The 14,699-nt window shown below is 62.0% G+C and overlaps 1 protein-coding gene across 1 annotated transcript; it reads right to left on the bottom strand.

Annotated features, from left to right (window-relative positions):
* Positions 1-8,277: 8,277 nt before the first annotated feature.
* On the bottom strand, positions 8,278-12,269 carry LOC137143997 (guanylate-binding protein 1-like). The gene is made up of 10 exons (XM_067534080.1): positions 12,095-12,269; positions 11,817-11,942; positions 11,404-11,515; positions 11,073-11,275; positions 10,580-10,813; positions 9,998-10,278; positions 9,592-9,804; positions 9,197-9,299; positions 8,561-8,754; positions 8,278-8,406 (listed from the first exon to the last, which is right to left on the bottom strand). Exons 1-10 carry the CDS (start codon positions 12,267-12,269, stop codon positions 8,278-8,280), a joined length of 1,770 nt encoding a protein of 589 aa, XP_067390181.1.
* Positions 12,270-14,699: the final 2,430 nt, after the last annotated feature.

The raw sequence follows: 14,699 nt of genomic DNA, 5'->3' as shown, positions 1-14,699 counted from the left end.
ACCTCCTGGGACAGGCCGGATGCCTGAAGCCAAGAACAGCGGCGCATGACGACAGCGGAGGCCATCGCCCTGCTAGCAGTGTCCGCCGCATCGCTGGCGGACTGCAGGGCCGCATTTGCCACCGCCTCCCCCTCCTGCAGCACTGTGGCAAAGTCCGCCGCTTGGTCAGGCAGTAGTGTGGCTGCGAACCGTTGCATCGAGGCCCAGAGGTTCAGGTTATATTTGCCTAACAGGGCCTGGTGGTTCGCTACTCTAAACTGCAAGGCTGCAGTAGAGTAGATTTTCCTCCCAAATAAGTCCATTTTCCGGCCCTCCTTATCTTTGGGAGTGTTCCCCTGGTTCCCCTGGCGGTCTCTTTGATTGGCCGCATCGACCACCAAAGAGCTTGGGGCAGGGTGATTATACAAAAATTCAAAAGGCTCCTTGGGGACATAGTATTTTCTCTCTACCGCCTTGGATGTGGAAGGTAGAGAGGAAGGAGTCTGCCAGAGATTCCTGGCAATCTTCATGACCCTGTCATGAACTGGTAGGGTAGCCCTAGATGGCCCCAGAGACCTTGAGGGCCCAAATAAAGGGTCCTCCTCCTCAGACATGAGCTTAAACTCCATGCCCAAGTTCTCAGCTGCCCTTTCCAGGAGGTCCTGATGGGCGCGGAAATCAAACAGGGGTGCCCTGTGATCCCTGGCCGCCGCCTCATCTGGAGATGAGGAGGAGGAAGGAGGTATGGGTCCAGTGGAGGGTCCCTCTCCTGGCTCAGAGTCCTCCTCTGAGACCTGCCCCTGTGTTTTAGGCGGTGGGGGTACCTGAGGAGCCCCTGCAGATTGCAGGGACACTGACCCCTGGGCCATGGGAGCATTCCATGGACCCCAGTATGGCCATTGCCATGGCCCTTGGCCCCAACCCGGTGCCTGCAAGGGTAATGGCTGCTGCACCGTAGCCCGTTTGCCTCCAGAACCTCCCATGCGTCGCTTGCCACTCCGACGTGGAGAGCGGCTGGACGACGACGATGTTGACCTGTGCCGACGTCTGCGGTGCCGGTGGGAGGAGGAGGCCGGGGAAGATGATGTCGAGGACCTGCCCCTACGCCGGGACAACTTGCGGTGCCGCTTACCTCCTCTAGAGCGGGAGCGGTGCCGGTGCCGGCGAAGCGGAGGAGACTCTGTCCTCCAAGTCGTCGGTGCCGGGCCCATCGGTGCCGGCGTGGAAGGAGGCTCCCGGGTTTCCGGTGCCGACGGTCGTGGGCTACTGTCCCTTGATATACCGGACAGAGACCTGGACCGGTGCCGGGACGGGCTCCGTACCGGAGTTCGCGAGCCCGAACTACGGCCTTTGCCGGGATCGGAGCTGGACCGACGGCGACTCCGGCGATGGACTCGGGACCGCCCACGGTACCGCGGTACCGAGTCGCTCGACGACCTAGAGTCGGAGCTCGGAGGGGAGTCGACGCACTCCACCCTCCGTGACCGTCTGGATGGAGACTTAGATTGAGGACGTCTCCACCCCCTGGGACCACCCAGCGCGGGTTTGCCCCGAGATGCAGGTCCCTTGTCCCTCGGCCGAGGGGGGGACGGAGGCGTAGGCATGGCCATGAGGGTGCGTGCCGCAGTAAACGCCTCCGGCGTCGACGGCCCTTGCAGGTGCACTCCTCCACCCCCAGGAGGTGGGGGAGGCAGCCCGCGTGGAGACACTGAGGCCGGAGTAATCTCCACGGCCCGTGGCTGGGGTGTCTCCTTGCTCACTCCTTGCTGCGGTAGCAGGGAGGAGTCCTTAGGTGCGGTCAGGGACCGTGCCGTCTTCTTTGGCACCTTCGGTGCCGGCGTCGAGGATGGTGCCGGTGGAGGTGCGCTCCGCACCGACGACACACTCGGTGCCGACGGTGATCGAGATGGCTCGGACGCTGGCCGGAGCGCTGACTCCATCAAGATAGCCTTCAGCCTAGCGTCTCTTTCTTTTTGAGTCGGGGCTTGAAGGACTTACAGATCCGGCACTTGTCACGTCTGTGTTGCTCCCCGAGGCACCGGAGGCAATGGTCGTGTGGGTCGCTGACCGGAAAGGCTTTAGTACAGAGATCACAGTTCTTAAAGCCTGAAGAGCCTGGCATGGCTCCAAGAAAAGATCCCCGTTAGGGGTACTTATCTAACACTTAACTATTAACACTATAAACAACTACTTAACACGAAAACTCTAAAGAACAGTCAATCAACAAGCTAGGGTACGAGTGCTACTTGCACACAGCAAGAGGCGATAGTTCCAGCAACCGTCACAGGCAGAAAGAAGGGACTGGGGGCCAGCAGCGCTCTTTATACCGCAACATGAGCACGGCACTCCAGGGGCGCCTGAGCTGGCCCTGCGGGGCTTGCTAGGGAAAAAAGTTCCGGGAATCTGTGCACGGGGCGTGCACACCTACATTGGAATGCATATGAGCAATCACTCAAAGATAGAACCGCCAGTGACACGAGTTTAACCTGCACGTGACCCGGGCCCGGCTGCAGAGGGAGGCGAGACCCCCCCAGGGTCGCTGCAAAGCTGCGAGGGGGAAAAATCCCTTCCCGACCCCAAATGTGGCCGCCGCTTAGACCCTGAGCATGTGGGCAAGACCCAGCAGCCAGAAGCCGGGAAAGGATTCTCCGTCCTACCTTGGAGCCCTCCCCATCACCAGCATCGGCCACAGGCGCTGTCCTGGCTGGCAGACCAGCCCCTCCAGAAACCAATCACGCTCCGGTTTGAAGCCACTTAGGGGTTTGCCCCCGCTGCTCCCCTTGGGAGGCTGCTCCAGAACTTCACTCCCCGATGGGCAGAAACCTTCGCCTCCCCTGGAGCCTAAACTTCCTGCTGGCCAGTTTCTGTCCATTTGTTCTTGTGTCCACGCTGGCGCTAACTGAAATACACCCCCCCCGTGTTTGTCCCTCCGCCGTGTTTCTAGTGTGCAATCCAATCTCCCCTCAGCCTTCGCCTGCTTGGGCTAAACACGCCCAGCTCCGTCAGCCTCCTCTCCTAAGGCCGGTTTTCCAGCCCTCGGATCATCCTCACGCCGTCTCTGCCCCCGCGGGCTCCACTCTGAATTCAGCTTTTGTAAACACGGGAGACCAGAATTCCTAGAGACGCCCAGGCAGGGGCTGGGCCGGGCGCCCGGCGATGCTCTAATGGGGCACGGAGCCGGGCTGGCCAGCGCAGGTACGGGGCTGCTGGGCAGAGGCCTGGCTGGACACCAGCTGGCACCCGGCTCAGTGTGTGTGTGTGCCCGGGAATTCCCAGCCTCTGTCCCCCCGTGGCCCCTGGAGCCCCCATTAAATCGCCCCAAGACTGGGTTTGAAAAGGACATTGGATTACGGAGCCCATCGCAGCCCTTAGCGAGGGGGATCACCCGCACTTCCGGAGAGAGGGCCAATGAGGAACAGGCTGGATGGGCATAGAACCCAGCAGTCCTGGCTCCCAGCCCACTGCTCTAACCACTGGACCTCACTGCCCTCCAGAGCCGGGGAGAGAGCCCAGGAACACTCTATGCTTTTTTTGCCTCCTTCTTCGCAGACCAGGTCAGCTCCCAGACTACTGCAGGGGGCAGCACAAAACGGGGAGGAGGTGAGCAGCCCCAGCGGTGAAGGAACAGGTTCGGGGCTGTTTAGGAAAGTTGGACATGCACAAGTCCATGGGCCGGATGCACCCCAGGGTGCTGAGGGAGTTGGCTGGTGTGATTGCAGAGCCATTGGCCTTATCTTTGAGAACTGGTGGTGATCGGGGGAGGTCCCGGACGATAGGAAATCTAGCGCCATCTGCAAAAAAGGGAAGAAGGAGACGGGGAACTAGAGACCCGTCAGCCTCACCTCAGTCCCTGCAAAATCATGGGGAAGGTCCCCAAGGAATCCATGCTGAAGCACTAGGAAGGTGACCAGGAACAGTCAGCATGGATTCACCAGGGCACGTCATGCCTGACCAACCTGATTGCCTTCTCTGATGTGGTGACTGACTCTGTGGATGTGGGGAACGTGGTGAACATGGTAGACCTTGATTTCAGCAAAGCTTTGTGTAATACGACCGTGCCCAAGGTAGCCAACTGACAATGCCAAGGTCAGGGCAAGCTGCAAAAGGAGAGCAGATTCTCCCCATGCTGGTGGGTGACACTGAAGCCCGGCTTCCCAACCAGCCACGAACTGCTTCTGATCACCCCACACTGGATATCAAGAAGCCAGTCCACCAACGCCCACAGCCCCCTTCACTGCATTTCAGCTCCAGGCTCCCAAATCAGCACCAGGTCCAGTAAAGAGACCAGTTACTAGAACTCTCTGCTCTTTACTACAAAGGTTCCCTCTGATCCCAAAGGGTCAGCCACAGCACCAGAGCAATAGAAGTGTGGATCTTACCTAAAATCCCACGCTGGCAGCCAATCCTTTAGTGTCTAAACTAAAGGTTTATTGTAAAAAGAAAGAAATAAGCCATGAGAGAAATGTTAAAGGGTTAAAGTAAATCACAGATATACAAATGATTCAAAGTCCATTTACATCAGGTTTCTGGAAGACATGTGGAGTTGCAGCTTGTATAGTTCCCTCTGGTTCACATCCAGTACCTGGATGGGTCTAAGTCCTTCGGTTCAGTTGCAAGATGAATAGATCCAGAGGTAGGTGTGTGTCTGCAGCTGGACAGGATCATAGACCAAGATGGATCCTGTGGTTTGATCTTATAAACCCCCTCCCCTGGCCATGCGGCCTGTGGACAGTCACAAGACCCAAAATGGTGTCCAGAGTCACGTAAGCAGGTTCTGGTGACTCAGTGGTGATGCTGGCTTCTCCCTCTGGGCCCCTTGCACCTGGGAATGCCTTAATGGGCCATTATGCAGACCATTGTTCTGCAGCCTTCCTATCTGGGGTGTTGTCCAGGCAGCCCAATTTGAAACTCAGACATCTCAAATACATCTAGAACTTCCATGTCACGTTACACATGGACATAAGTATTATTATCTTACTTAGCACATTACAACCTTCCTGACGGTACCTGACATGGCCTACCCACATGGATTATTATGATTCTGCCATGCTGATGTCACCCAATATACTAACTGCCCCCCCACTCAAGCCAGCCTGCATGACACTTTGGATACAGTCTCCCGCGGTATTCTGATCAGCAAATGAAAGACGTCTGGGTTGGATGAATGGGCTATAAAGTGGAGAGAAAACTGGCTAGATCTATGGGTAGTGATCAATGGCTCCATGTCTAGCTGGCAGCCGCTCACAAGCGGAGTCCCTCCTCCTCCTCCCTGCCCCCCGCCCTTTCCCGGAACCAGCCCAGTGCTAGGAAAGGCAACGGCTGCTTTTGTTTTCCATCTGACTCAGACGTGTTCACCCGTATTTAGAGCTGCCAGACCCCATCGTCCCCTCCCTGCCATGGTGCGTGAGTCGGCAACGTGGACAGGTCTAAAAATATCTGTTCTATGTGCAGCAGGGACAGATGATCAAACAAAGTCTCGCGCTGCCACTCTATAAATCCCTGGCGCCCCCATGGCCGTGATTCCTGCCTGCGCTTCTGGGCCCCGCCCCCAGCTCCAGATAGATCTGTCAGCCTTGGAAAAGGGGCCGAGCAGGGCAGCAAACATGATCAGGGGCACGGCAGGGCAGGGCCCAGCTTCCGCGTGAGGGAGATTAAAAAGCCGGGGACTGTTCGTCCTAGGAAAGAGCCGACCCAGGGGGATATGATCATCGAGGGCTGTAAAATCCTTACTGGTGCGGAGAGAGCGTCACCAGGGAAGTGTTGTTCACCCCTTCGCACAACACCCGAACCCCGGGTCACCCAGTGACATTAACAGGCGGCAGGTGTAAAACCGACTCGCGGATGACTTCCTCCAGCGCACAGGCAGCCTGGGGAACTCCCTGCCAGGGGACGCTGGGAGGCCAGAGGGAGACCTGGGTCCAGAAAGAAAGAGATAAGTCCCTGGAGGACGGATCCATCGATGGCTCCTGACCGAGGTGCTCAGGGACACCACCCCTGCTCCGGGTGTCCCGAGGCGTCTGACTGCCGGGAGCTGGGACTGGACGACTGAAATTGTCCGTCTGTCCATTCGCTCTGTCAGCTGTCAGTGCTGGGCACAGAGTGGTGCTAGGGGCACCAGGTTGCAAGGAGCGTGGGGGGGGGGCGCGCTGTGGGGCAGGGAGCGGGGCGGGGGGTCTGCAGGTGCTGGGAGAAGGGCAGGGGCTTGGCTGGGGGACACCCTGATGCAGGGAGAAGGACAGGGGTGAGTAGGGGGTGCTGTGGGGCAGTGGGTCGGCAGGGGCACCGTGGGGCAGAGAGCATGGTGGGGGACACAGTGGGGCAGGGAGCAGTGGGCCCGGTCCAGGTTTACACGTCCCGTTCCCGATGATTCCCCGGCCTGGGGTGGGGAGTCATGAGACAGAGTTGAGCTGCTGCGAACTCCCGCGAAGGTGCTGTGGAGCAGTGACCCCAGCAGAGGATCTGGGCCTGGGGCCAGGCAGGATAAGCCCCCAGCACGGCCTTGGCGAGGGACCTTTGCCAGCAGCGGGCGCGTGACTCCTGCCCCCAACCCTCAGCCTTCTTTTGCCGTTCTCCCAGCTCTGGCAGGAGCAAGGAAAGGGGAACCAGGGCGACCCAGCGACAGATGAGAAAGCACAAACACTGCCCCGCGAGCGCGTGTTGGTCACGAGAGCTCAGCTGAACGCTGCGGGAAATCTGGCTCTCGGGCACTCCTGGGAACGGGGTTATCACCGAGCAGGGAGGATGGCTGGTTTTCGGGCAGAGATCGGCTGTTCTCCAAGTGGGCACCACACCCTGCACCTGGCTCAGTAACTCGCTCGCTGCACCGCAGAGCGACCGCGTGGGACGGAAACGTGGCTTCTCACAATCGTGGCTGGCTGTGCTGGGCTCAAGTCCTGTGGGTGGCGTCTGTTCTCTGAGTCCTCTGCCTCCCACTAGAACTGCCTGATGCTTCTCCCCCTGGGAGTTTACTGCAAAAAATATATATATTCCTGGCGCTGCCCCCTACCCCCCATTCTCACTGGGCTTCTAGGCCGCCCCCTCCTCCGCCGTCCGAAAGATGCTTCTAGGGGCTCATTTCCTTCCCCGTTTGTTTATTTCAAGGAGGAGGGAAGGGAAGAGCCGCTCCTGGGAGGAGAGTCACGCTCTGCCCTGGATTCCTCTGGGGCAGCTGGCACAGGAGGGCAGCGCCAGTGAGATGCAGATCCCCTGGGGGGGGACCTCCCTCCACGCAGTCTTGGCCTCACCCCGGGAGAGGCGTTGCTGGGGACGGGACGGGGGCTTTGTCACTCGCGCTCCAGCTCAAACACCAGATACGGGCTGGGAGCAGAGCTCAGACATATCTGGAGCCATCCCACCACTCCCCCCACCCAGGGCGCTTCAGCCCTGAGCTCAGGCACCTGGAGGCCCCGTTACAGCACCGGCAGGGTGGAGGCCCTAGGAGCAGGGGGGCACTTACACGGTCATAGGGGCAGAAAGAGGATTCGGGGCTGTTGGCAGCAGATCCCCGGATTAACACTGTGTGTGTAGATAGCACCATCCACTCGTCCTCACAGCCCCGGGAGGCAGGGGGGAAACGGAGGCACAGAAAGGTGATTTGACTAGCCCAAAATTACTCAGGCTGACAGTACAGGACACAGGGAACGAACCCAGGGGTCCTGGATCCCAGCATCACCTGCTCCAAACACCAGACCCCACTGCCCTCCCAGAGCCAGGCCTGTGCACACAAAGCCAGCTCTGTCCTGGTTCCTGGGGTCCACGTGGACCCCTGGGGCAGGGCAGGGATTGGGGTAGAGGGAGGCCTCCATCCCATGGGCCGATGAGGGGGGCTTTGTGGACCACGAAGTAATTGAAGGAAGAAATCCCTTCAGATCACACACCCCCGCAAACCACCCTGCCACCCCCAGGCATCAGGAGTCCGGGGCAGAGGAGTTAAAATACATTTTTATTAGATTTGTCAAAGGACTTTGCCAAGCCTCCTCCCCAGCCCCGTCCTCCACCTTCCCCGGAGCCAGGAATAACACACCATGGCACACTGCAGCACCAGGGTTTACAAGAGACCCTACAATAACAAACCAGAACAAGCAGCAGCTGCAGTGTGTATGAGACCCTACAATAACACACCGGTGCATGCAGCTTTCCTCTATCAAGTAGCATTTAGCATGATTTCAGAAGCCCCCCACCCCCAGAAGTACAACAACCCAAGTGGTTGGCTCTAGCCAGACCCCCACGTCTCTAACAGGCGGATGGGAGGGGAGCCAGCGAAGCCCTGACCCCCCGGGTCCTCCTGGGTCTTCATCCTCAGCAGACAACGCAGGACTCAGAGCTACGGCCCCGGCTCATCGCAACCCGCAGGTTCTGCATGTGCTGCTGCAACTGCAACTGCGCCGCTTCCCTCTGGAACCCCTCCCACAGCAGCCGCTCCTGCTCCTGGGGACAGAGCCGAGCGTTAACGCCACCAACACCGAACCATGGGGACCCAGGCTGAGGGAAGAGCTGGGAGAGAACCCAGGAGTTCTGGCTCCCAGCCCCGACCGATCCAGGCAGCCCAGTCCCAGCTCCCCGGGGGGGCTAGGGCAGGTACCTGCAGTTTCAGGTCCAGCACACGCTGCTGCTCAGCCAGCATCTGCCTCCTGTCCTCCTCCATCCTGGCCGTCAGCTGCTGGACGTGCTCCTGGTGACTGCGCTCCTGGTCCTGCAGCAGCTGCTCCGTCTTGGCCTGCATCTCCTCGCGCAGCTGGGCCTCCAGCTCAGCCGCCTCGGCCCGCGCCCGCTCCGCTGTGGGGGACACATGGTCAGGGCCTGGGGGCTCTGGGCCCACCCCCCCCTGCCCCTGGGGTCACCACGTACATGGGGCTCTTGAGTCATCGCGACCATGGGGCAGTGGGTGTATGGGGCCCTGGGAGCACTGGATCTATGAGGTGCTGGGGTCACCAGGTCTGTGAGGCTACAGATCCCCTACACTGTGTCACCAGATCTATGGGGCTGCACAGCCCTGGCCATGGGTCAAAGCATCTCTGGGGTCCAGGGGTCACAGGATATATGGAGCCGTGAGGGCCAAGGGTCACTGGGTCCATGGGGCAAGGGATGTTGGGGGCCCAGGGGTCACGAGTCTATGGGGCCATAGGGTTCTGGGGGGCTGAGTCAATGTGGCCACGGGATCACCAGATCCATGGGCCCGTGTAGGTCACAGGACTACAGGCCCCAGCTCTGAGGTCACCTTCAATCTCCCTCTGTCTGTCCGTGAGGCTCTGGTCTGCCTTCAGGATGGCCTGGACCACCGTCTCCTTGGACTTGAGAAACTGCTGCAGCACCTCGGCTGCCTGGGGGAGCCGGGGAAAAAGGGGGTGAGCCAGGGCCCACAGCCCCTCCCACCTGCATCCTCCCCCCACATACCAAGGGACCCCAGACCAGCGGGAACCTCTGCGCTGCCCTCTCATCCCATCAGCCAAGGCAGAGTCTGGACCACAGCCCTACAGCAGGATCCAGCAACACCATCAGCACTTCCCCACCCTAGGGCGCCCGCGGGCAGCGTGTGCAACTCAGAGCCACCACCCCAGACAGAACCCAGGAGTCCTGGTCCCAGCCCCAGTTAATGCCATTAAGCCAATTCACCATGATCCCCTTCCCTGGCACCAGCCAGTATCTCTCCACCATCTCCCGCTGGTCGTCCAGGAGGCGCTGGTAACCCCCGGGCACCGAGTAGCTCCCCTCGCAGATCCGCTCCTCCAGCTCCTGGGACAGCTCCTGCAGCACGGCCGAGCACCGGTCCAACGACGCCTGCTCGTTCCGGCGGCACAGCTCAGCGTGCTTGGAGTCCAGCCTGTCCTGCAGAGAGACGGGAGATGGCAGCCAGCGCCCCCGGAGGGGACAGGCCCCGCACCCCACTGCCCAGCCCACAGAGCCAGCCTGGCCTGGGGCCAGCACCCCTGGAGTGGAAGGGCCCCGCACCCCATTCCCCTGTGAGCTGGTCCCAGACTGGGACAGGTGGGGGGTGCCCCCAGGGCGGGGTCCCTGGTACCTTCAGCTGCTGCTGGTATTGCTGCTCCTCGTCCTTGAAGGCGCGCGCCATGAACGCCCGCAGCGCCTCCTGCTCGCACTGGGCATGCAGCTCTAGCAGCTCCAGCATCGTCTCCGTGGGAAGTGTCGCCTCCCGCGCCAGCTGCTCCTCGTACACAGCCACGGCCTCCCCCACCGCCGCCAAGTTCTCGATCTGCGCCAGGGCCAGCACCGCGCTCTCCATGCAGGGCACCGCCCCGCTGCGGATGGCGTCCACGTAGGTCACCGCCAGGTTCCCCAGCACTGCCGGAGGGGTGGGGTCAGCACCAGGGTGCCCAGCATAGCCAGAGGGGGGCAGGGGCAGCGTTCCCCACCCAGCCCCTGCCATGGCCTGCCAGTACTGGCCCTGGAGCCCACCCCATGGCCCAGCTGCTGCCTGGCCTGGCCAGCATCCCTAGACCTGCCCTGCCCCTGCAGCACATACGCTGAGCCTGGGACGCGTCCCATCCTCCTCCCGCACCGCGATGCCCCAGCCCCTCAGAACAGGCTCCCATCCCGGGACACACCCCGATCCCCCCCAGGGCCGCTCCTGATCCGCACTCACTGGTGCCCGTCAGTACATGGCCTCCTGGGAGGGCTTTGGTGCCCGCGTGCTGGTAGATGTGGTGGCAGAAGCGGTGCGCCTGCTCCAGGAACTCACGGCTCAGCGCCTCCTCGGGCAGCTCCTCCAGCCGGGGCAGGTCGCAGCCTTTGGCCGGGCAATTGAACACGAAGCACTTGCGGGAGGGGAAGTACTGGCGCAGGAACTTCTTGGGCAGATCCAGCTTCTCAGGCTGGCCTAGGAGAGACCCCCACGGTCAGACCCATGGACCCAGCCAGCCTGGTACCCCAGCCCCACCCTGCTGCCCCCATCACACCCACAGGCCAGCCAGGCTGGTATCCCGCCCCCAGAACAGACCCACAGGCCCACCTAGCCCATTATCCCACACCCCAGATCAGCCCCCCCGGCCTATCTACCCTGGTATCTTGTGCCCTTCCTGCCTCCCAGGATCAGGCCCCCAGGCCCATCTGACCCACGCCCTGACCACTGTTGGCACCTTCTCTGCGTTTCAGGGCGTACTCCAGGTACTCGTCCTCGCTGATCTCATGCCCGTCCAGCTCCAGCTGCAGCTTGAAATCCCTCACGGCCCACACAAAGGCCGGGAAGAAACTTACAAACTCGGCCGAATCCTGCCCCTCCTGCCGGCCGCCTCCACCCTCCGCCTTCACCTTGATGCGCTCCGTCAGCTCCGTCACGTAGCTGGGGCTGGCTAAGGAACCGGACATGCTGCACCCCCCGCAAGGGGATCCCTGAGCCCAGCACCCACAGCCCTCACCCAGCTGCCCCCATCTCCCGGACTCGGGTCCCTCCCAGCAGGGGCAGGATACTGCAGCTGCTCCAGGGCGAAATGATCGATGGTTTTCATGCTGTTGTAGACCAGGGTGCTGCTGAGTAACACGGCCAGCGCAAAGATCCACGCGTCGTTCTTGGTGTTGCCCTGTTGGGGGGAGAGGGGGGGTAGGAGTCACGGGATGTCAGATTCGGGCCCCACGGCAGAGGGCCAGAGTGGTGGGGGATATGGGGCAGGGAGCTGGTGCTCCCCCTTCAGGTCAAGTGGGGGCAACATGGCCCGTCAGACCCCACTGCAGAGGCGGACGGATAGGGGTTAAGGTATAGGGGAGACTGACCTATACTGATCTTCAGACAGACCCCCACCCGACATTCAGGGGGTCCCTGGTCCCCCCATGACTCCCCGGACCCCAGACCTGAGACCAGCCCCTCCATTGCCCCCCACTCATCTTCTCCACGTCGCCCAGCCCCTCGGTGTCCAGCAGCACCAGGGTGTGGCCGGCCCGGCGGGGGTGGGGCACACACCACATCCAGATTCCCTTGGTGTGAGACTGCACCGTGGAGCCCAGCGAGAAGCCTGGGGAAGGAGGGACAGAGCTGGGACAGATGCAGAGCGACAGAGTCCAGGAGTCCTGGCTCCCAGCCCTCCGCAATCTAACCATTGGACCCTACTCTCCTCCCATAGCCAGGGAAGAGAACCCAGGTGTCCTGCTGCCCCATCTGACTCACCTGATCTCTTGCCGGCCAGTTTGTTCATGAGGTAGGACTTGCCGGTGCGGTACAGCCCAGCGACGGCCACCACCACCACGGGCTGGTGCATCTCCGCCAGCACCTGCAGCGCCTCCTGCTGCACGCGCAGCTCCCCGACCGGGCTGTTCTCGATCAGGCAGACGGGGGCCGGCATGGGGATCTCCATCACGCTAGGCAGGCGGCCTACGGACACAGAGCGGGGAGGGTGAGCGCAGGGGGAGGCGAGATGCAGGGGGCAATGAGATACAGGGCCAGGCCCCCCCACCCACAAGTGTCGCCCACTGCAGCTCACCCCAGGTGCAGACAAGCCCTGGCAATCCTGCGCATGGCTGCACACCCCCGGCCGGTGCCCCTTTAATCGTACCTGGTGGGGGTGTTGCTGCAGAGGCAGGATGGTCCAGTGGTCAGAGCATCAGCCTGGGACATGGGGTCAAGTCCTTGCTCCACCACAGACTGTCTGAGCAAATCACTTGGGCCAGATTTTTAAAGGTGTTTGGGCATCGCTGCACTCAGCATTGCAAAGCCGAATCATCCCCCCTCTCAGCCGCTCTGTGCCTCAGTTTCCCCATCTGTACAATGGGATAACAGCGCTGCCCTGCCCCCCCTCAGGGGGGTGAGGGTCCAATACATGAGGCTGCAATGACGGAGTCCATACAAGGACCACAGACAGGGCAGCCAGAGGCCACGGGGATGGACTCCCTGGGCGCACAGAGATCTCTTGGCTCAGTTCCACCCCGTCTCCAAGCTCTGTCCGGCCGCCTGCAGCCATGGGCTGAGCTGAGGTTGATCGTTTTCATTCAGTGGCCGGAAAACCCAGGGGGAAAATGGTTTCGACTCCACCCAGAGGGGCCGGTGTCCGGTGTTCAGTCGTTCGGGGGCTGCAGGACACGTTTTGACCCCAAAATGATCATTTTTCATTTCATTTCTGGGCGGGTTTTTTATGTTTTTTGAAGGCGAATCTGGCCCCACTTGGGAACTCCGGGTCCCAGCGACACGTCGAACCGCTCGGCCCCGAACCGACCCCCCGGGCCTGTCTCGGCGGGTTCCCCCCTTCGGTGCCCGTCCTTTGAAAACAACCCAGCGCGGCTCAGACCCGAACCGCCCCTTCGGAGCCAGACGGTGCCGCCGTTTCCCCTCCAGTTATCCCCGGCTGGAGACCGGCCGTGACCCGGCTGCGTTTCTTTCACCCTCCGTCCGGCCCCAGCCCCGGCCCCGGTGCAGCCCGGGCTCTGCTCGCGGCCCGCGGATGGCAGCGCTGCCCCGGGGGCGGTGCGGGGACAGCACAGGCCGGGCGGCCGCGGGCGCTGAGCGGAGCCGGCCCAGGGAGGGGGCGCAGCGCCCGGGGCTGCGGGGCGGAGGCGGGTCTCGTTGCAGACGCAGCCCCCGGCGGCCGAGGAAGCGGCGCTGGGTCCACGGGCCATGCACGGCCGTGCTGACGGGGCATCGTGCCCGGGGCCGGCGTCCCTGGGGGCTCCCCCGCCCGCCTGCCCCACGCCACCCATCGGCTCCCCCCAGCGCCCGGAGCGAGCCGGGATCCACCCGCAGCAGCTGCCGCTTCCTTTCCTCTAGCGCCCGGGAACTGCTGCCCGGTGCCCGGCCCCAGAGCGATCCGGGCCGTGGGGCGGGGCTGAGCCTGGGGGGAGGGAGCAGCCGGTGCCCTACCTGCCCCGGGCGAGGGCTGCCCGGCTGCGCTCTGCGTCCGTTAGTTCCCTCCCGCGGGTCCGTCTGTCCTTCCGAGCAGCTCGGAGGCTCTGATTTATACAGCAGCGGGTCCAGGAGACACGTGAAGAGTCAGATGGAAACTGAAAGTAGAAGCGGCGCCCGGTTTAACTCCTCCGCAGCCTCCAGGACTCGACGGCCAGCGCCGAGCACCAAGATCAGCTGGTGCGAGTCCGACCTCCTGCCCCCGGCGGCCGCAGCCCCTCGCCCAGCCCAGCCCGCCTGGGACAGCCCTGAGCTCGGCCTGAGTCACGGACGGCTCCAGCCACAGGGAGTGACGGGAACCGCCAGTGACACGAGTTTAACCTGCACGTGACCCGGCCCCGGCTGCAGAGGGAGGCGAGACCCCCCCAGGGTCGCTACAAAGCTGCCGGGGGGGAAAATCCCTTCCCGACCCCAAATGTGGCCACCGGTTAGACCCTGAGCGTGTGGGCAAGACCCAGCGGCCAGACGCAGGGAAAGGATTCTCTGTCCTACCTCGGAGCCCTCCCCATCACCGGCATCGGCCACAGACGCTGTCCTGGCTGGCAGACCAGCCCCTCCAGAAACGAATCACGCTCCGGTTTGAAGCCACTTAGGGTTTTGCCCCTGCTGCTCCCTTGGGAGGCTGCTCCAGAACTTCACTCCCCGATGGGCAGAAACCTTCGCCTCCCTGGAGCCTAAACTTCCTGCTGGCCAGTTTCTGTCCATTTGTTCCATTTGTGTCCACACTGGCGCTAACTGAAATACACCCCCCCCCCCCCCGCCGTGTTTGTCCCTCCGCCGTGTTTCTAGTGTGCGATCCAATCTCCCCTCAGCCTTCGCCTGCTTGGGCTAAACACGCCCAGCTCCGTCAGCCTCCTCTCCTCAGGCCGGTTTTCCAGCC

The sequence above is a fragment of the Emydura macquarii genome, unplaced genomic scaffold (assembly GCF_026122565.2).
Source record: "Emydura macquarii macquarii isolate MOO-44397 ecotype Brisbane River unplaced genomic scaffold, CSIRO-AGI_Emac_v2 contig_3384, whole genome shotgun sequence".
Classification (NCBI taxonomy): Eukaryota; Metazoa; Chordata; order Testudines; family Chelidae; genus Emydura; species Emydura macquarii.
The sequence above is the reverse complement of the archived record's forward strand: the minus strand, read 5'-3'. Positions and strand labels throughout refer to the sequence as shown.